Here is a 21,292-nt window from a genome sequence, read left to right on the forward strand (position 1 = left end):
TTGGTACTGTTCCTCTACACAGAGATTCTGGAAGGAATTTAGCAGTTTTGTTATTGTCCATATTTTAAGGGAGTTTTCTTAATGATGGGAAAATGTTTTATTCTATTTCTTTAAGTTCCCCAGGAACAATGATAAATGTTTTTTTATAATAAATTTGTTAATACTTTTAGCTAAATTTTTTATCCATAAATGTAAGTTTATTAATAAAACACCATATTTCTGCCTTTTTATAAGGATATGGAATTGTACATACAATCAATATCAGACTAAACCAACAAAAAGGCTCTCAGAACAATATTTATATGTTGATTTTTGCGCGTACTCATATCATAATTTTTTTACCCCTGATTTTGTATGTTCATGTTCTGTTCTTTCGTAAACTTCATCTGTTTGTATGTTGTATACTTATTGTGTGTTCAATAAAGTTCAATAAAAAAAAAAAGTACAGAAACTTCAGACGTCACTAATCATGTGACTCTGGCCAAACGAATCAAGCCTCGACACAGTGCTTCTGAAGCAGCGTGTTGATCTTTTTGACACACGCACCGGAGCGTCAGCTTCAAGCGGACCATCACTACCTCTCACATCTAAAGGTAAGTGTCAAGGTAACTTTGAACTGAGTTCAGTCAATCTTGAGTTTTTCGAAGTTTTCTGAGTGAAGTTTTCTGTTGCTCTCTGTGAGAGAAGACCGTTAAAGGCGAGGCTCTCCAGAGTGCAGCAAAACAGGAAACAGCAGCTGGGTGTGTGTAAGTGTGCAAACGAATAGATTAGAAGTGGAAGTGAGACACGAGTATAGAAAGGTCAAGTTTCGTCATTTGTTTTTCTCACCACTGATCACGCGCTCAACACTCTACACATACTTGCATCACACGCGCGCTCTCAAGCATCAGTATTGTACAATTCTGGGCGTCACGTGAGTTGAGGTTGTTACCATATAAGGGAAATCTCCATTGTTCTGTAGCAGTGGTTCTCAAACTTTTCACAATGAGTTTCACCCTTACGAGCAACATCACAGCACAGTAGTATAGGCCTATTTAACACCACATACACATACTTGCCAACATTCAAAAGGGCTCTCTGTATGTGTGTGTGTGTGTGTGTGTGTGTGTGTGTGTGTGTGTGTGTACACGTGGGCTGTTAACTGGAGTTGGTTGAACAGATGTGTGGCAGACTTGCTTTTCAGGGGCCGCTACCGACAAAACAGCAAATAAACACCAAATATGTCATCTGTGACATTTGTGAGGTTACCTCAAACACACTCCGTCAGTCTTGTTCCTCTAGAACAACAAAATGTTTACAAATATCGCGGGTTTACCTGGTGATATTCTCATGCAGATGGTGTTCACAGGACAGCAAGAGTAAACGATCGGGAGAATCTTGTCTTTGTCATCGTTCCCCTCGTACGTGTTATTACTCCGATTTCAGCGTTTTTGCTTCACAACTAGTGCAGTTTACTACTCAAATGGAGTCGAGTCAACCAGCGCCACCTCTGGCCAAGTACCATAGCCTACTACTAGATTAACTTGTGACAGTAGCGATTTTTGATGCGGGCGACACGGGCGGTTGCCCGGGACGGCATCGTGGTGGGTGGCGGCATCACAAGCATCGGAAAAAAAATTAAAATAAGATTGCTCGTACTCGTGCTGCCCCGACATCATGCCAGCGCATATTGGGAATGTCGTAGGCACCGATCGGTTTTCTATCCCCCATTTGCTGGGAGTAAGGGCGCCCTCCGTTTGCGAGGTGCGCCTGCTGCTTGCGGCACAGGGAGGAGAGGGCGGGGCGGCGGGGGAGTCTCTGGCTGGCTGGAGCAGCATCTAATAACCAACTCGCAAAATAAAACACACCAGACATTATGATACAGACTTATAATTTGCACCGATGTTTTTTTTCTATTCTATACACGAAAAGTGAGCGCGAGAGCCCTCGGTGCGCGTGCTCGCTGCAGAACTCAAAGTAAACTTTATTGTCATCTCCGCTACATACAGTCCAGTATATAGAGAGACGAGACGACGAGGCTCCAGTTACAGCAGTGAAAGTAAACAAACAATAAATATAAGAAGAGTAAGAAAATAAATATACACTTTAGGACCAGGGGTAAAGGGATCAATAACAATTTACAATTTGTAATTTACAGTTTGATGATTTAAAGTCTCACACACAACCTCTGGAAAGGGGAGGGGGACATGCTGCTTCCAAATAGAGCACATTTCATTCATAATGTTGTAAATCCAAGCCCATTATGTATTCACGATCTGAATACTGGGTTGTGCGAAATCCCAGAAATAAACCTCAGACAAAGTGAATCTGTGAACTAAGGTGTAGGTCTATTAGGTTAAGTTGTGGTGATCCTCGGGTTGGGGGATTTGTGTTCATACTGGAGTGCAAAATTAAAACCAATGGAAGATGGACAAGAAAAGTTCAAAGCCATCAGGTGCTCAGTTTAGAAAAAAAGAGAAAAGAAAAGGAGGAGAAATGAGCAAAAGATACAGGTAAGCAGATGTGTGATTGGATAATGGCAGGTCATCCTGAAACAATCAGACTAAACTCCAAACAATACATTATGTTACAGATTTTAATATTAATTAGTCATTGTTAATTGTTGATTTGTCCTGTTCTCGTTGTATGACGAATTATGACGACTGTTTGGTAGCTGTTTGCATATTTTCTCTCTCTCTCTCTCTCTCTCTCTCTCTCTCTCTCTCTCTCTCTCTCTCTCTCTCTCTCTCCCCCTCCCTCCGTGTGTGTTTCTCTGGTGAAACAACAGTTTTATGTTAATGTACAGTCCTTAATAAGTTTTATGTGTGTGTGTGTGTGTGTAAAGTTCCACAATACATGTGGAACTTTCTATTTTGTCTGTTTTTGTATCTTGCAAATAAACCTTTAAAATAAATAACATTTTATTATGTATTTATTTTTGGCCTACATCAGTAAGAAATGCCAAATTATATACACAAAGTTATAGAAATCACCACTCCCGTTATTCATGATGATTCCAATAACATCACATAATAACATGTAACATCACATCCTGTAAGCACAGTCTGCCTGTGTCTTTTCTCTGGAAATGAACATTTTCAGCCAATATAGGTAATACATCAACATGGCAGCCATGGCTAAGTTAGGAATATTTATAATGTAATTTCCAAAACTTGCATATGATTTGCTATTTGTAGCAGATCTACTGACTGTCACAGAGCAGCTGGAGCAGTCTCAAATGGAGGTCAGTCCACTACTGCCACCTGTGGCCAAGTGCCATAGCCTACTACTAGATTAACTCGTGACACATCTGCACCTGTTTCTATGACCACATTGAGTAGAGGCTGAGTGGCTGCACTTACACTGGTGCATTCAAATCTACCCACAAACACTGAAAGATGCAATGTGGATTGTCAAGACTCAAACCAATCATTAAGCAAAGACAGCAGGGATCACTTGTTTCTGTTTATTATACAGCCAGATTTACTTGTGACACACATGTGCAGCTGGCTTTATCACTTATTTTGAATTTGTTTCAAGCACAATACATTTGTAACTTTCAGTGTTTTCTGGTCTTCCAAAAGAAGAAGGAAAAAAAACCTTCAGCTACATGACATGCAATTGTGTATTTGTTTTCACCTTATCATACACTTGAAGTTTTACAAATCACCTCTCCTTTTGTTAATATCATTTCAGTCTCAGACAATCTAGTTTTTCTTACAGAGATTGAATGCACCTTCTGCGGATGGCGGTACCACACAGTGTGCGTGGACTTCCCCTGTACAGAAGGCAACTACAAATGTTGTGAATGCTAAATAAACAGAAACAAATGATCCCTGTTGTCTTTGCTTAATGATTGGTTTTAGTCTTGACAATCCTCATTGCTGGCATTGCATCTTTCAATGCCAGCAATGCCAGGTATCAGTGCTCAAACCTTTTGTGTTTGTTTCCAATAAGTTGCCCACCTCGGGAAGCAAAAATGTGTTCTTTTACTTGTGAGATGAACATATGAGACACTTTGACTCTTCAGTGCAGTGTGGAGCCTAACAAAGATCTGTTTTGTGTCCCAGCTGATCAGCAGGAGGAGAAGAGTCTGACGGAGCAGCAGAGGAACATTTTCAGCTACTTGGACTCAGCTCAGCCACTACAGAGAAAACAATGAGCTCAACACAGAAGGTGACAGACAGAGCAGGGCGATATGACCAAAAATATTTATCATGATATACATTTGAAAATTTGTGATAACGATATAGCTGACGATATAATTGACACTAGACAAAATACTTTACAACCTCACAACTTTATTAAAAAACCTATCAATGTATTTTCACTTAAACAAGCAGCTGTTTTTTATGTGCATTAAAGTTATATAAAAAATTTAACAGTGCAAATGCAAATGCCTTGGAGCAAATGTCGGCCAATTTCCTCTGGAAAATCCTTTTGGTTTAACTGTCAGCAAGCAATTTGCATTTGCACTGTTAAATTTTTATATAACTTTAATGCACATAAAAACAGCTTGTTTAACTGAAAATATATTGATGAGTCTTTTAATAAAGTTGTGGAGTTGTAAAGTATTTTGTCTAGTGTCAATTATATCGTCAGTTATATTGTTATCACAAATTAAAAACAAAGTAACTTTTTGTAAAACTGTTATATTGAGAGCATATTTTAAGTGGAATAAATTGCCTTATAAAATTAGAGAATTATTCAAACTCTTCAAAACTTCAATGACCACTTAAAAGCCGATTTACAGAGCTTTTAGTTGTTGTAAATATTGTAAGAGATTATTTGTTTTTGAAATTTGTGCAATGTGCCTGAATGTTATTGATATTATTATTATTGATTGCTTATATTTTAACAATTGTGAAACCTCACTGTGGATGTAAGAGCCAAATTGAATCCACTTTATTGTATAATATTTTATGTGATTGTATTTGACGGAAGATGAGCAACATCTGTTTTGGAAGCTAATGGGGTTCTTTTTGAATAAACAAACATAGGATTTATTATCACTGAATAATTATGTATAAATCTATAAAAATTAAAGAAAGATGTAATAGGAAACAACACTATAATATAAATGATAAAATAATAATTTAGTGTGTGTGTGTGTGTGTGTGTGTGTGTATACAATCAGGAGGGATGGGCATGATTTTAGTGTTTAAACAGTCATGAATGATTTTTAACACCAGGTTGGATGTAATGTGTTAGAACTACCAGCAGGTGGGGATAAGAGACCTTTAAGGTGTTTGGTGCCACACTCCACCTTCAGGTTTAAAACTAGTTTTAATGGAGGGAGTTTGAAGGCTCAGTTTGTTCCACGACTGCATTTCACTCACTGGCTCTGTTTGTATCTCTGTCACTGCAGGACCAACATGGAGCGAGAAGTCAGCGCTCTCAGGAGGCCGACAAACCTCACAGAAGAAAGGGAGAGAAAACCTACACCTGTGATGAATGTGGGAAGGAGTTTACTAGGAAGAATTCACTAAAACGGCATCAGGTCATCCACACTGGAGAGAGACCGTTCAGCTGTGACTTGTGTGGAAAGTCTTTTTTCTTGAAGGGTAACCTAAAAAAACACCAACTCATCCACAGTGGAGTTAAAGCGTACAGCTGTGATCAGTGTGGCAGAGCTTTTAATCGCAGTAGGAGGTTACAGAGTCATCTAGTTACCCACTCTGGAATTAAGCCATACAGCTGTGACATTTGTGGGAAGGATTTTGCTCTGAAGACTTCACTAAAACGGCATCAGGTCATCCACACTGGAGAGAGACCGTTCAGCTGTGACTTGTGTGGGAAGGAGTTTACTGAGAAGGGTTCACTAAAAAGACACCAACTCATCCACACTGGAGAGAGACCGTTCAGCTGTGACTTGTGTGGAAAGACTTTTTCCTGGAAGGATTCCCTAAAACTACACCAACTCATCCACAGTGGAGTTAAAGCGTACAGCTGTGATCAGTGTGGCAGAGCTTTTAATCGCAGTAGGAGCTTACAGAATCATCTAGTTACCCACTCTGGAATTAAGGCATACAGCTGTGACATTTGTGGGAAGGATTTTGCTCTGAAGACTTCACTAAAAAAGCATCAGGTCATCCACACTGGAGAGAGACCGTTCAGCTGTGACTTGTGTGGAAAGTCTTTTTCCTTGAAGGGTTCCCTAAAACAGCACGAACTCATCCACAGTGGAGTTAAAGCGTACAGCTGTGACTTGTGTGGGAAGGAGTTTACTGAGAAGGATTCACTAAAAAAGCATCAGGTCATCCACACTGGAGAGAGACCGTTCAGCTGTGACTTGTGTGGAAAGTCTTTTTCCAGGAAGGATTCCCTAAAAAAACACCAACTCATCCACAGTGGAGTTAAAGCGTACAGCTGTGATCAGTGTGGCAGAGCTTTTAATCACAGTAGCCACTTACAGAATCATGTAGTTACCCACTCTGGAATTAAGGCATACAGCTGTGACATTTGTGGAAAAACTTTCAGCCAGAGAGGGTACCGAAATAAACACCTACGCATTCACACCAGACATGATGTGTACTGCTGTGAACAGTGTGGCAAATACTTTGCTACAAACCAACACTTACAACGACACATGTTTACCCACACTGAGGGACGACCTTATAAATGTGACCTGTGTGAGAAGACTTTTAAATCTCCACATTCCCTGAGAGGACACCAACAGATCCACACCAGAAAGAAACTCTACAAGTGCAGTTACTGTGAGGTATGTATTTATATTGTTATCTTGTCATTTTAGCCTGACTGTTTGAAACAACTCTGCTCATTAAATTGTGTTAGCATGTTAGCAATTCTACTTCATGGAAAAGCAGCTCTGAGTGATTATTCAGATTTTCATTTCAGTTATGATTTTAGTATTACTGTAGTGTTATGGTGGTAGTATTGTAGTTATTGCAGCCCAGTAAACTGAGTGTGTTAACTGAAACAGTAAAATGTAATTGGACGTCTGCAGAGATGCTCTTTATTTCAGGCGACGTTCAGGATAAAAATGTTGAAGGACTGACTTACACTGTCTTTGTGTCTTTGTTTAGAGGAAGGGTGACACAGATGGATCCAGTTCTCAACCCTGTCATCACTGTGGTGGTGGGAAAGACTTTCGTTGTGACCTCTGTGGAAAAACTTTCAGTTGGCAAGCTGACCTAAAAAGACATCAACGTAGACACACTGGAGACAAACTGAAATACTGCAAAGAATGTGGGAGAAGCTTCATCACATCACATCACTTAAAACAACATGAACTGATTCACAGTGGGGTTAAAAAGCACCTCTGTGATCAGTGTGGGTCATCCTTCACCACTGCAAGTAAGCTTAAATCACACAAACGAGTCCACACGGGAGAGAAACCATACAAGTGCAGACACTGTGACAAAAGCTTCTCACGTTCAAGTCATCGTAACAGGCATGAACGTGCACACGTGGAAGGGAACTACAGCTGTGACCAGTGTGACAAGAGCTTCAGGAATCTCAGTTCATACTCCGAACACAAACAATCCCACGTTACTAATAAACTGTTTCACTGTTACCAATGTGCCAAAACATTCACCTCATTGTCTGCTCTGTGCAAACATCAGCGTGATCACTCAGGGCTGAAATCACTCCCATCACAGTGAATCTGAAGAGACAGAAAGATCCTCTGGTTTCAGTGTCAGACTCAAAAAGCTTGAGATCAGGCTCCACAGAGTTCAGATAGAATCATTTAAACTTGTGTTGAACTGAATTGGTTGCTGGGCTGAACTTCTGCATTACCAATGCAAACTGAATAATACAGAAGATGGAAGAATAGACTTTGATCAGTTAATAAAGCTCATGATCTTGATTCATTGTGGCTGCTACACAGATACTTCTGGGTCACTTCTCTCAGTTAGGAACCTTCCTCACCAAAACTGACTGTTGGACCACACCCCTGGTTTCATGAGAAATTGTTTCAGCCATGATTTCTCTTCATGTATTTCAGAGAAAAGACTGAAGCGACAAATGGAAACATGTTTAAAAAACACAATGTGAGAGAGACGTTGAGGTCCTTAGAAGTTACCCTGGGTTTTTCTGTCACCCTGCTATATGTTACACACCTTGTTGTTGGACTGATTCCTACTGCTGGACTACTCCTGCAGAGAGTAACAATACTCTTACTAATTAGCTCCCTTTCACACCTTTGGGGATATTTATTTTTGTGCTTGAAGCGCTGTGAGCCAGAACAGCGAGAGAAAAATCTGCAACAGCAACGAGCCGAATGCTTAAGTGAATCCGAGCAGCTGCACATGTGCTACACTGATGTAGAGGATATCTTTGCTCTGGATTTATATTAATACTTTTTCATTTCTATATGATTCTTCTTGCATCTAAACAAAGATGATTCAATTTGCTAAATTTTGATGGCTCTTCGTGCTCAGGTGTAAATGAGACGTAATATTTGCTCTTGGTTTGGTTCTCCTGTACAGAACCTTGAAGTACAACAGAAATCTAAAAACATTATTTGTAGTTGTTATTCTTAGTTGTTCTGCTGCCTAAATACCACAGGGTGTAATTATGAAGTTATTGAGTTGCACATACTTTACGACCTGCTTAAGTTCGAGGTCACAGCGTCTGTAGAGCAGCTGGAACATAATGAAGTCTACAAGGTTAAAGTTTTCTCTTAACTTATTGTTCTCTCTGCTGCTTGATTTGATGGATCTGAGAGCTTTTGTTTTTATTACTGTTATCATAATTATCATTAATATTTTACTCTTTAGAAGCTTTAAAATAGTGTTTGTGTTTGAAAAAATGGATTTAAGAATTGAACAGAAACATCTGTCCTTCTGAAAATCGCCCAAAGGCACGGAGACCAACTCAAAGGATGCAACCTGTAACTTTCTCTTCCTTCATGTCAGTACCATCATCGATTCTTTATATAAAATGCATAAAGCAACAGTAACACTTTAGTTTGGATTTCATGATTTCTGTAACTGTAAAATATTTTGTTTAAAGACAGAAGTGACCGCATAGTTGCAACATTAAAGTGAAATATTTAATAGTCTAATAACAGATTAAATGCTGTGTTGAGGCTGTCGTTTCAGGAGGAGAGAAGCTGCATATCACGTTATCCAAGCTAGAATCAATTTTAATCGATAATCAAAACCCGCCCCTAGTAACTGTGTAATCATGCTTATGTACATCTGGATAATGACACAAACTGTGTGGCGCTTCACTTTTTAATAAACTAAAAGACATAAGTCAGGTGGATCTGTAGTGTTGTTTATTTATATTATGGTACTTATCATTTGTGATATTTATTACTGTGTGCATACTTTATTAGAAGAGAAAAAATGTCTTCCTTGCTGGTTCCATCGAAGAAGAAATGCTCAAGTAACTATGTAGCACGTACGTAATCCAATTCCACAACACAGTGTGATGGGGGAATCAGCTGTGTTTTGCTGCCCATTTTATTTCGTATCTGGTGCGAACCGGCGAGCCAGTTCCTGAATCAGTCACGTGGTACGGACTTCCCACGAGGCCTCGAACGTCACTGCATACGTAATCAAAGCGAGCCTCGATACGGGCTTCACAAAAACTCCCCCGAGATTACTCGACACACAGGACACATCACAACCTCTCATATCTAAAGGTTAGTGTCAAGGTAAGTTCAGTCAATCTTGAGTTTATCGAAGTTTTCTGAAGGACGCTTTCTGTTGCTCTCTGTGAGAGAAGACCGTTAAAGCCGAGGCTCTCCAGAGTGTAGCAAAACAGGAAACCACAGCTGGGTGTGTGTAAGTGTGCAAACGAATAGATTAGAAGTGGAAGTGAGCCACGAGTATGGAAAGGTCAGGTTTCGTGAGTTGTTTTTCTCACCACTGATCACGCGCTCAACACTCTACACATACTTGCATCACACGCGCGCTCTCAAGCATCAGTATTGTACAATTCTGGGCGTCACGTGAGTTGCAGGTGTTACCATATAACGGAAATCTCCATTGTTCTGTAGCAGTGGTTCTCAAACGTTTCACAATGAGTTTCACCCTTACGAGCGACATCAAAGCGCAGTAGCATAGGCCTATTTAACACCACATACACATGAAGATGTTTCACCTCTTATCCAAGAAGCTTCTTCCGTTCTAAGGGTCAAATGGTGGAGAGTCCCAGATTTAAATGTATTTCAAGTTACTTAAAGAAGTCCAGACGCTTTTCTTTCCAAGCTCCTTTGACTACGATGACCTGGATGACTGAGAACCTTCACAGACACCACATACACATATTTGGCAACATTCAAAAGGGCACTCTGTGTGTGTGTGTGTGTGTGTGTGTGTGTGTGTGTGTGTGTGTGTGTGTGTGTGTACACGTGGCCCGGGTCCTTCGAAAGTCGGGTAGGCTGGAAGTAAGCGATTGTGAAGTTGGACGGTCTAGCCTTCAGAATTACGTCATGACCTCTCTCAGTGGAGTGAAATTCTGCCCTCTGCTCCTTGCTATCTAAAATATAACCGGACGCGTAAATTCTTGACCATCTCACACTTTTGTTTAATCAGTTTTCTGTTTGATTTACTCAGGAACAAATAAAACACTGAAAAAAGCCAAACAATAATAATAAGTTGTCTAAATGACTTATATATCATGTTTAACCTGATTAGCAAAAGACCACAGGGGGTTCGAAAACGATGAAGCCAGGAGTTCGCTGTTCTTGCCGGCTCAGATATTTGAAGTTTACACAGCTACATTCTCACCTGAAAATATTTTAAAAGTTTATTTTGCAACTCCGAAAGAGTAATAAGAGTAATATTAAAACTAAGTTGCTGCCGCCATTTTTGGAAACTGGAATTAGCTGGGCCGCGCTAGGAATTCTTTGATATTCTTTGATTTTTCAATTTTGTTGTCTGGGTGGAAAATCGGGAGAAATTTGGGAGAATGGTGGTTCCAGGAGATTTTCGGGAGGGGCAATGAAATTCTGGATTCTCCCAGAAAAATTGGGAGGGTTGGCATAGTCCAATGTTTTCCTCTTAGCCATTTTTGGGTTTTAGCTGTGTATTTTGGGTCATTGTCCTGTTGTAAGACCCATGACCTGCGACTTATTGTCAACACGTAGTTTGGCATATTCCAGTCTGCAACTTTTGTGATATGTTTTTTACAGTGGTGTCCTCCTTGGTCGTCTCCCATGTAGCCCACTTTGGCTGAAACAATGACGGCTCGTGCGATCTGACACTGATGTTCCTTGAGCATGAACTTCAGCTTGGATCTCTTTAGAAGTCTTTCTGGGCTCTTTTGTTACCATTCGGATTATCCGTCTCTTTGATCTGTCATCAATTTTCCTCCTACGGCCACATCCAGGGAGGTTGGCTACAGTTCCATGGATCTTAAATTTCTGAATAACATGTGCAACTGTAGTCACAGGAACATCTAGCTGCTTGGAGATGGTCTTATAGCCTTTAACTTTAACATGCTTGTCTATGATTTTCTTTCTGATCTCCTGAGACAACTCTTTCCTTTGCTTCCTCTGGTCCATGTTGAGTGTGGTACTCACCATGTCACCAAACAACACCTGGAGTCCTATATATAGGCCCACTGACTTATTACAAGATTGTAGACACTTGTGATGCTGATTAGTGGACACACCTTGGATTAACATGTCGCTTTGGTCACATTCTTTTCATTCTTTTCTAGGGGTACCATCATTTTAGTCCAGACCTGTTTCAGCCATTCATTATTTTAATAATTCAGTTGAAGCAGGGTTGAAAAGCAATGTCTGATTTTCATTGGTTAAGATTTATAGAATTTTATTTATTATTACTTTTGTCAGATTAAAGTTATTTCTGTGACCATTGTGAGTTCTTCTTTCATGACTGAAACGTACCAACAATTTTGTCCACGTCTACGGCGCTACTCCCTCGGACCGAGAAACTCTTCTCTCGGGCCTGGGTGACGGTATTGCTCTTGAGCTCATGTAGAGCACAATGTTCTTGCTAGAGACGGATGACGGCGGATTCCTCTTCACTCAAGTCTTCCTCTGACAGCTGGCTTCACCAATTCACTGTTGCTGGCTGCAAAGGATTACTACTCACTTGCAGGAGCGGCCGCGACCACTGGCAATAAGCTGCTCTTTATAGAGGACTCATGCTCGGGGAGATGTTTTCTGGTCCACCCTCTCTCCCAGAAGAGCCCCGGGAACGCTTGTGTTGTCTTTGCATACCTCCACAATTACATATTGTTTAGTCTTTAAAAAAAAATTTGCGATTTTCTGTGTACCACCAGAGAGAGACTAAGTACCACTAGTGGTATGTGGTATGTGTACCAAAGTTTGAGAACCACTGTTCTAAACCATGCTGTTAAACTCCTGGGGACCACCCCTTAAGGGTGAGATTAAAAGTATATGTGTATGACTGAGGGGCTGCCCCTTAGATCTGCTCTGGGAGAAACATAGGAATGTAGAAGAGGTGAAGGGAGTGTGTGTTTTTAAAAAAAACAAAACAAAGAACAAACAAACAGCATGTTGGCGGTAGGGGTGCAACGATACTCGTATCAATATTGAACCATTCGATACAGTGCTTTTGGTTCGGTATGCATATGTATCGAACAATACAAAATTTTTTATTTGTTTTATTAACTTTTCTTCCGACGATGCTGTCTGTGTTGAGCGCTCAGTGTATCTGCGTTCGACTACCCCGCCTAGGCTGCACTGTCGAGTGCAGATCCACTGAGCGTAGCGCAAGCTAGCAAGACAGAAGCTAAGCTCGTTGCAACATGGCAACTGCCTCAACGCTACCCGAAATTGAACCTCCCCCACCCTCATTCAGATCTGGCGTTTAGAACTATCTTGATGTTCATGTTAAGCATGACCCTGAATGTAAGCGCGTCATGGACTAAAGTAAAACAGTATGTCGGATGTGCCACGCAATGCTCAATTGGTGGGAACTAGTGCGTTAGCGCAGTTAGCTTGTTAACGTGTTGACGCCGTCCAGCCCCACGCACGGGGCGATCCGCGATAACTCGTTAAGGGAGATTTGCGGCGTTATGGCGTTAACGTCGTTTTAACGAGATTAATGCTGACAGCACTAGTGGGAACACATCGAATATGACTGCACATTTACGCCGACATCATCCTAGTGCAAAGACAAGTGGAAGCAGACAAAAACAACAAGCATGCATGCCACAAACTTTACCCGAGTCATTTAGACAGCCGTTAGCACATGATTCTCCTTATGGGGACCTGATATGTTTAATATGCTGCTGAGAATATAGCCCAGAAGAAGCGTATAGCTTTTATTTTGGAAAGAGCCATTTCTCTGTAATAAACTCTCTTTTCCAAAGATGAGTGATTTCTCCATCAGATAGATTTTTTTGTTGTTGTTGTTGTTGTTTCAGCAACATTAATTTTAAAAACTGTACTTTTGAGTTAAAATATATATTTATAATTTTAATAAATGACAAATTAAAAAAGCATGAATTTTTTTTTTTTTATCTAAAAAATATCGAACTGTGACACCAAAGTATCGAACCGAACCGAACTGAATTTTGTTTATCGTTGCACTCCTAGTTGACGGTAAAAGTGCTACAAGGAAAAAAATTTCAAGGAAATGTAAAAAAAATGTATTCCAGGATAAAACACAACTGTCTTTGTCTTATCGGTACAAATCGTTGTGTCGGCCCACTGGCCATTTGATTCCAATAACAGGCCTCAGTCTCTCCTGCTACTGGTCTGCCATACTGCTAAATTTGGTATCGGTGCTCAAACCTTTTGTGTCTGTTTGCCCACCTCGGGAAGCAAAAAATTTGTTGTTTTTTGTTGTCAGATGAACATATGAGACACTTTGACTCTTCAGTGCAGTGTGGAGCCTAACAAAGATCTGTTTTGTGTTACAGCTGATCAGCAGGAGGAGAAGAGTCTGACGGAGCAGCAGAGAAACATTTTCAGCTACTTGGACACAGCTCAGCCACTACAGAGAAAACAATGAGCTCAACACAGAAGGTGACAGACAGAGCAGGGCGATATGACCAAAAATATTTATCACGATATACATTTGAAAATTTGCGATAACGATATAGCTGACGATATAATTGACACTAGACAAAATACTTTACAACTCCACAACTTTATTAGTGCAAAGAAAAAAACAACATCAATGTATTTTCATTTAAACAAGCAGCTGTTTTTTATGTGTATTAAAGTTACATAAAAATTTAACAGTGCAAATGCAAATGCCTTGGAGCAAATGTCAGCCAATTTCCTCTGGAAAATCCTTTTGGTTAAACTGTCAGCAAGCAATTTGCATTTGCAATGTTAAACTTTTATATAACTTTAATGCACATAAAAACAGCTACTTGTTTAAGTGAAAATACATTGATGGGTTTTTTTAATAAAGTTGTGGAGTTGTAAAGTATTTTGTCTAGTGTCACTTAGATTGTCAGTTACATCGTTATCGCAAATTTTCAAATGTATATCGTGATAAATATTTTTGGTCACATCGCCCTGCTCTACTTTCATGTGTTACTGTTTAGGCTTAAATTGGTTTGATGTTTGGTGCCTTTTCCTTAATGTAAAAAAACCCTTAGTTTACAATCAGACATTTTTCTTGCATTTGATTTGATAAATGATGATCTTTTGATTGATAAACTAAAATGTTATGGATTTTCACCAGCTGCTTTGTGCTGGAAAAACAATTATTTGGACAGAAGATAGCAGAAGGTTTATTGTAATGGTTATTTCTCAGCTATGAACTGCAGTTTACCCCAAGGCAGCTGCCTCGCTCCACTTCTCTATTCAGTTTTCACTAACGATCTGCAATATGTCTTGGCTTAATCTTGGGTATGCCAATGATTCCACCATGTTTTATTCAGCCAGTGACAACTCTGAATTGATCAGCATGTCACAACAAAATTTGCTGAACCTGTTTGACTGGATAAGTAAAAACAACATGATTTTGAATGTATCTAAATCCAAATCTATGTTAATTAGAAGCAGATTAGTCAACAGCCCACAACTGAATTTTTCCATAGCCAGTGTTAGAACACGTCACCCAGATTAAACTACTCGGCATTACCATAAATCACCACCTTTCATGGTCTCAGCACATCGACTCTGTTATTAAGAAAATGGGACAAGGTATAGCTATGGCTATGAAATGCTCTTTCTGTATCACTTCTTCAATTATGAAAGATGTCATTAATGCACTAGTAATGTCCCATCTGGAGTATTGTTCAATCATTTGGTCAGCAGCTAATAAGACAGATCTTAACAGACTTCAGTTAGTCCAGAATAAGGCGTCCAGATTAGTGTTAAGATGTTCATACTATACTAATATGGATAAAATGCATAATCAACTTTCTTGGCTTCCTGTACAGGCTAAATTATTCTATGGCTTACTTGTAGTTATAAAGAACGCAATTCTGTTAAACACACCACATTTATTTCTGCTCAGCTGCAGTATCCCGATGAAATACACAATGATATTACACAGTTTTCAACAAACTGCAATTTAGTAAATCCTCGAGTTAAAAGTAACTTTTTGTAAAACTGTTATATTTAGAGCAACTTTTAAGTGGAATAAATTACCTTATAAAATTTGAGAATTATTCAAACTATTTAAAACTTCAATGAACACTTAAAAGCTTTGAAATTCTCCTGAGCTGCTCGCCCAAGGCTGGAGCTGAACAAAACTCCCTGATAACGACTGTGTTTAGACTGTTCCCCCCATTCCATGCAAGGCCACCTGGGTTGGCTGGAAGACTGTTTACTTAGCCTGGCGGGGCGAAGGACACTGTCTCAGCTGAACTCTGGAGACACACACACACACACACACACACACACACACACACACACACACACACACACACACACACACACACACACACTGATATGCACACACTGATCCCCCCTCCCTTTCCAAACGCCTTCGATGCTTGTGCCCTACCGGGGAAGATGGCAGTCAACTGGACCAGCGCAGACATGCCGCAGGATCGGATGCGCTGTCTACACCGGCTCTCTCTTACCCTTGACCCGCCCCTGTTGCTTGTCTTGTGTTTCTATGGTGTATTGATAGTCATGTGCTTTTTGTGCTGAGGTGTTTTTTCTGTTATCAAACTGTTCTCCCACTAGGAGCTCAGTCTGAGTGGAGTTTTGTTTTTCTCCTCCTCTTACCTCATGTTATGTATTTTTGTTGTGTTTTTTCCTGTCAGCCTACCTTTCTGACATGTCTCCCCAATGTGATGTTTGTGTAAAGTTGGTCAGAAGGTTCCTTTGTAAGTGCGCATGCGCCATTAGCGTGCTGCCTGCTGTAACCCTAATTTCCTTCGGGATTAATAAAGTATTCTGATTCTGATTCTGAAAAGCCAATTTACAGAGCTTTTAGTTGTAGATATTGTAAGAGATTATTTGTTTTTGAAATTTGTGTAATGTGCCTCAATGTGATTGATATTATTATTATTATTATTATTATTATTATTATTATTATTATTATTATTGATTCCTTATAATTTAGCAATTGTGAAACCTCGCTGTGGATGTAAGAGACAAATTATGTGGATATTTTGAATCCACTTTATTGTATAATAATTTATGTGATTGTTAGAGATGGACCGATCCGATATTACGTATCGGTATCGGTCCGATACTGACCTAAATTGCTGGATCAGATATCGGAGAGAAATAAAAAATGTAATCCGATCCATTAAATATCAAAAAAGCACACGGCGTAACTCTGCTCATAACCGTAGCGCGTCGGAGCAGTGTGGTCATCTGATAGAGCGGCTGTGTGTATTTGTAGCCTGCTAGCAAACATTTCATCTCCGAGGAAGTTATCTCAGAGAGAAGAAAAGCAAGTGTGTAAGTTCATCTCTGAATGTTTGTAAAGCATTCCCGCGTTAAGCTTAACAACCTATATAGAGCAACTGCCTCTCTCTCTCTCTCCTGCTGCTACTTCAATCGTGAAACTGATTAATGATCAGCTGATCGGCTTTTCTGTCGCGAGTCAGTCTTTCTTCTTTGTTTTTGGCCCACTTTGCACCAGAAAGAGGAAACCAGCGGCTGAACAACAGCAGCACTATTAAGCTTGATAAGATGTTGTTAGAATTTATTTAATATTACTTTCTAGACCAGGATCTTTTTCTATGTAGCTGACGGCTGGTAACTGTGCAGGGGCGGATCTAGCAAAGTTTAGCCAGGGGGGCTGATAGGGCATTAACAGGGAAAAGGGGTCACAAAGACATACTTTTCTTTCTTATTCTCATTTAAAATATCTAGCTTTTAATTATTTAATAATTATCTGAATCTTACACCCAAAGTTTTAATCTGATGTAAAATGTATAGAAGTCCATTACTGTATATAGTAACTGTTAAGTCTAATATACCCTAGTAAGCTGTAGTACTTTTTCCTTTGGGAAAGTACCATCTGTGAATTCTGCAATTCTGTTGAAGAAAGATGTTGAATCTATTTAATTATTCTTGAAAAATAATTTATTTCTGTGATTTTTTTTAGCCCTGCATCAAATTAAAGTTGATTACACTGATTAAGCATCATGAGGTGGAGGGTGGTTCCCTATTTTCTTTTGCTGGGAGTTTGCAACCCTATTACTTAGGTTGCTTAATATTTCTGCTAAGTACTCTTTAAAATACCAAAATAGGGAGGATGGAGTAGGTTTAACTTTATTAGATTGATCAGTGTTGCTGGTCTATGAAATATTTTGGGTGCATTGTTTTTTGTTTGTTTTTTTTACATACAGGTATAACACAATAGCTTTAGTGTTGTTGTTGTTTTTTAACTTGAGTATGAACTTGTACAAAAAGCAGCAAGATATTAAAAAAAACAGTTTTATTGATTAAAAAACACACTATATCGGATTCATATCGGTATCGGCAGATATCCAAATTTATGATATCGGTATCGCACATAAAAAAGTGGTATCGTGCCATCTCTAGTGATTGTATTTGACGGAAGACGACAACATCTGTTGTGGAAGCTAATGGGATTCCTTTTGAATAAACAAACATAGGATTTATTATCACTCAATAATTATGTATAAATCTATAGTGTGTGTGTGTGTATACAATCAGGAGGGATGGGCATGATTTTAGTGTTTAAACAGTCATGAATTCTTTTTAACACCAGGTTGGATGTAATGTGTTGGAACTACCAGCAGGTGGGGATAAGAGACCTTTAAGGTGTTTGGTGCCACACTCCACCCTCAGGTTTAAAACTAGTGTTAATGGAGGGAGTTTGAAGGTTGAGTTTGTTCCACGACTGCATTTCACTCACTGCCTCTGTTTGTATCTCTGTCACTGCAGGACCAACATGGAGCGAGAAGTCAGCGCTCTCAGGAGGCCGACAAACCTCACAGAAGAAAGAGAGAGAAACCATACACCTGTGACGAGTGTGGGAAGGAGTTTACTGGGAATTATAAACTAAAACAGCATCAGGTCATCCACACTGGAGAGAGACCGTTCAGCTGTGACTTGTGTGGAAAGTCTTTTTCCTGGAAGCGTTCCCTAAAAAACCACCAACTCATCCACAGTGGAGGTAAAGCGTACAGCTGTGATCAGTGTGGCAGAGCTTTTACTCGCAGTAGCTGCTTACAAAGGCATCTACTTACCCACTCTGGAATTAAGCCATACAGCTGTGACATTTGTGGGAAGGATTTTGCTCTGAAGGCTTTACTAAAACAGCATCAGGTCATCCACACTGGAGAAAGACCGTTCAGCTGTGACTTGTGTGGAAAGTCTTTTTCCTTGAAGAGTTACCTAAAAAACCACCAACTCATCCACAGTGGAGTTAAAGCGTACAGCTGTGGTCAGTGTGGCAGAGCTTTTACTCACAGTAGCTACTTACAGAGTCATCTAGTTACCCACTCTGGAATTAAGCCATACAGCTGTGACATTTGTGGAAAAACTTTCAGCTGGATAGATAGCCGAAATAGACACCTACGCATTCACACCAGACATGATGTGTACTACTGTGAACAGTGTGGCAAATACTTTGCTACAGACCAACACTTACAACAACACATGTTTACCCACACTGAGGGACGACCTTATAAATGTGACCTGTGTGAGAAGACTTTTAAATCTCCACGTTACCTGAGAGGACACCAACAGATCCACACCAGAAAGAGACTCTACAAGTGCAGTTACTGTGAGGTATGTATTTATATTGTTATTTTGTCATTTTAGCCTGACTGTTTGGAACAACTCTGCTCATTAAATTGTGTTAGCATGTTTGCAATTCTACTACATGGAAAAGCAGCTCTGAGTGATTATTCAGATTTTCATTTCAGTTATGATTTTAGTATTACTGTAGTATTATGGTGGTAGTATTGTAGTTATTGCAGCCCAATAAACTGAGTGTGTTAACTGAAACAGTAAAATGTAATTGGACGTCTGCAGAGATGCTCTTTATTTCAGGCGACGTTCAGGATACAAATGTTGAAGGACTGACTTACACTGTCTTTGTGCCTTTGTTTAGAAGCAGAGCGACACAGATGGATCCAGTTCTCAACCCTGTCATCACTGTGGTGGTGGGAAAGACTTTCATTGTGACGTCTGTGGAAAAACTTTCAGTCGGCAAAAGACCCTAAAAACACATCAACGTAGACACACTGGAGACAAACTGAAATACTGCAAAGAATGTGGGAGAAGCTTCACCACATCATATCACTTAAAACAACATGAACTGATTCACAGTGGGGTCAAAAAGCACCTCTGTGACCAGTGTGGGTCATCCTTCACCTCTGCAAGGGAGCTTAAATCACACAAACGAGTCCACACAGGAGAGAAACCATACAAGTGCAGACACTGTGACAAAAGCTTCTCACAATCAGCTCATCGTAACAATCATGAACGTACACACATGGAAGGAAACTACAGTTGTGACAAGTGTGACAAGAGCTTCAGGAATCTCAGTTCATACTCCAAACACAAACGATCCCACGTTACTAATAAACTGTTTCACTGTTACCAATGTGCCCAAACATTCACCTCATTGTCTGCTCTGTGCAAACATCAGCGTGATCACTCAGGGCTGAAATCACTCCCATCACAGTGAATCTGAAGAGACAGAAAGATCCTCTGGTTTCTTTATGTAGTGTGGAAGTTTTTAATGTTTCTTTCATCTGTGATGTTCTTGAATGTGTTCACATGAAGATGGTACAAATAAACTGTCCTTTTAGCTTTAGCTCCTAAGTTATTCATTATTTATGGATGTAGCACAGCAGCAATTTCTTGATTTACACATCGAGGGCTCTGGATCTGATGGTAAATAATGTTTTGTGTCTTTGTACACATCATACAGCTCTGCTGTTCCACAGATGTCGGGTTTACACAGTGGGATGGTTTGTAAGAACGCAGCTCTCCTGTGGATAAATCCTTACTCTTAGCCTCAGGACCTCACACAGTCCCAGCAGGTTTGGTCAGAAGATTTATCCCTTATACCAAAACGTCATAAAGTCTCCTTTGCTGTGCTGTTTTCACAAAGAAACGTAAACTGAAGACCTGAACTTACAATGTTTTAATTAGTTTAGCAGATTCAGTGTCTCCATGATCGAATCTGCTGTTTTTGTGCTGCTGTTGGTAGAAAGCCGGTTAATGCTGAAATGAACTGGCTGCATGCATCTCTGAATGTAAATTGGTGCACTATTAATAGATCACTCTGGAACGGTGTCATCACCATAATTTGCGCACTGTTGGATTATAATATTATTTTATGCCATGTTAGACCCCTAATTAAAGATTGTGAATTATTATGTAGTTTTAGTTTGCATTATTCTCCTGAATTAGAAGAAGGTGATAACTATTACATTTGTTAAACTGATTTGCATTACATTAGACTGTTGATTTATTGTGAATGAATGATATTGTTTTATGATGCATTATACTGTTGAGTTATAAGAAATACTGTTCGCAGAAAGTCATCGCCTTATTTGTCTGATTAGAAGAGAACAGAGCATACTGCCCCATCTCAGCAGGAGCAGATAAACAGGGAGCCAAGGTCGTAGCTTAGGCACTGTGTGAGAGAAAGAATGTGAATGTTTAGGCATTTATGATTAGGTGGGGGCCACTAGAGGCTATAAGAGTTTGATCAATGCTCCACCATTTTGAGATCTGATGCTGTCTGCTGTATGGTGTCCATCTCCCACGCGTGTATTCATTAAATCATCGTTTGACTCAACCCGGCCGAACCAGTGTTGTTATTTTGGTTTTCCTCTTGTATCCATCCCCAATATTTGAATCCGGACTATTCCTGGGGAGAGCAGCAATACTCTTACTAATTAGCTCCCTTTCACACCTTTGGGGGTATTTATTTTTGTGCTTGGAGCGCTGTGAGCCAGAACAGCGAGAGAAAAATCTGCAAAC

General features: G+C 39.8%; 2 protein-coding genes across 3 annotated transcripts; both read left to right on the plus strand.

Moving 5' to 3' along the window:
• Positions 1–467: 467 nt before the first annotated feature.
• LOC148101506 (uncharacterized) lies at positions 468–9,196 on the plus strand. 2 transcript variants are annotated; one of them, XM_087846327.1, is made up of 4 exons: positions 468–593; positions 4,050–4,155; positions 5,348–6,700; positions 7,026–9,196. In XM_087846327.1, the coding sequence occupies exons 2-4, from the start codon at positions 4,138–4,140 to the stop codon at positions 7,602–7,604; spliced, it is 1,950 nt and encodes a 649-aa protein (XP_087702453.1). In that variant the 5' UTR covers positions 468–593; positions 4,050–4,137; the 3' UTR covers positions 7,605–9,196. The 2 variants fall into 2 exon arrangements, 1 of the variants encoding a protein (XP_087702453.1); XR_015719648.1 differs by lacking the exons at positions 4,050–4,155; positions 5,348–6,700; positions 7,026–9,196 and adding an exon at positions 3,180–3,484.
• Positions 9,197–13,903: 4,707 nt separating this feature from the next.
• On the plus strand, positions 13,904–20,984 carry LOC148101507 (uncharacterized). The gene is made up of 3 exons (XM_087846348.1): positions 13,904–13,921; positions 18,233–19,081; positions 19,407–20,984. The coding sequence occupies exons 1-3, from the start codon at positions 13,904–13,906 to the stop codon at positions 19,983–19,985; spliced, it is 1,446 nt and encodes a 481-aa protein (XP_087702474.1). The 3' UTR covers positions 19,986–20,984.
• Positions 20,985–21,292: the final 308 nt, after the last annotated feature.

This window comes from Neolamprologus brichardi, chromosome 9 (assembly GCF_056152115.1).
Source record: "Neolamprologus brichardi isolate AB-2024 chromosome 9, ASM5615211v1, whole genome shotgun sequence".
Lineage (NCBI taxonomy): Eukaryota > Metazoa > Chordata > Actinopteri > Cichliformes > Cichlidae > Neolamprologus > Neolamprologus brichardi.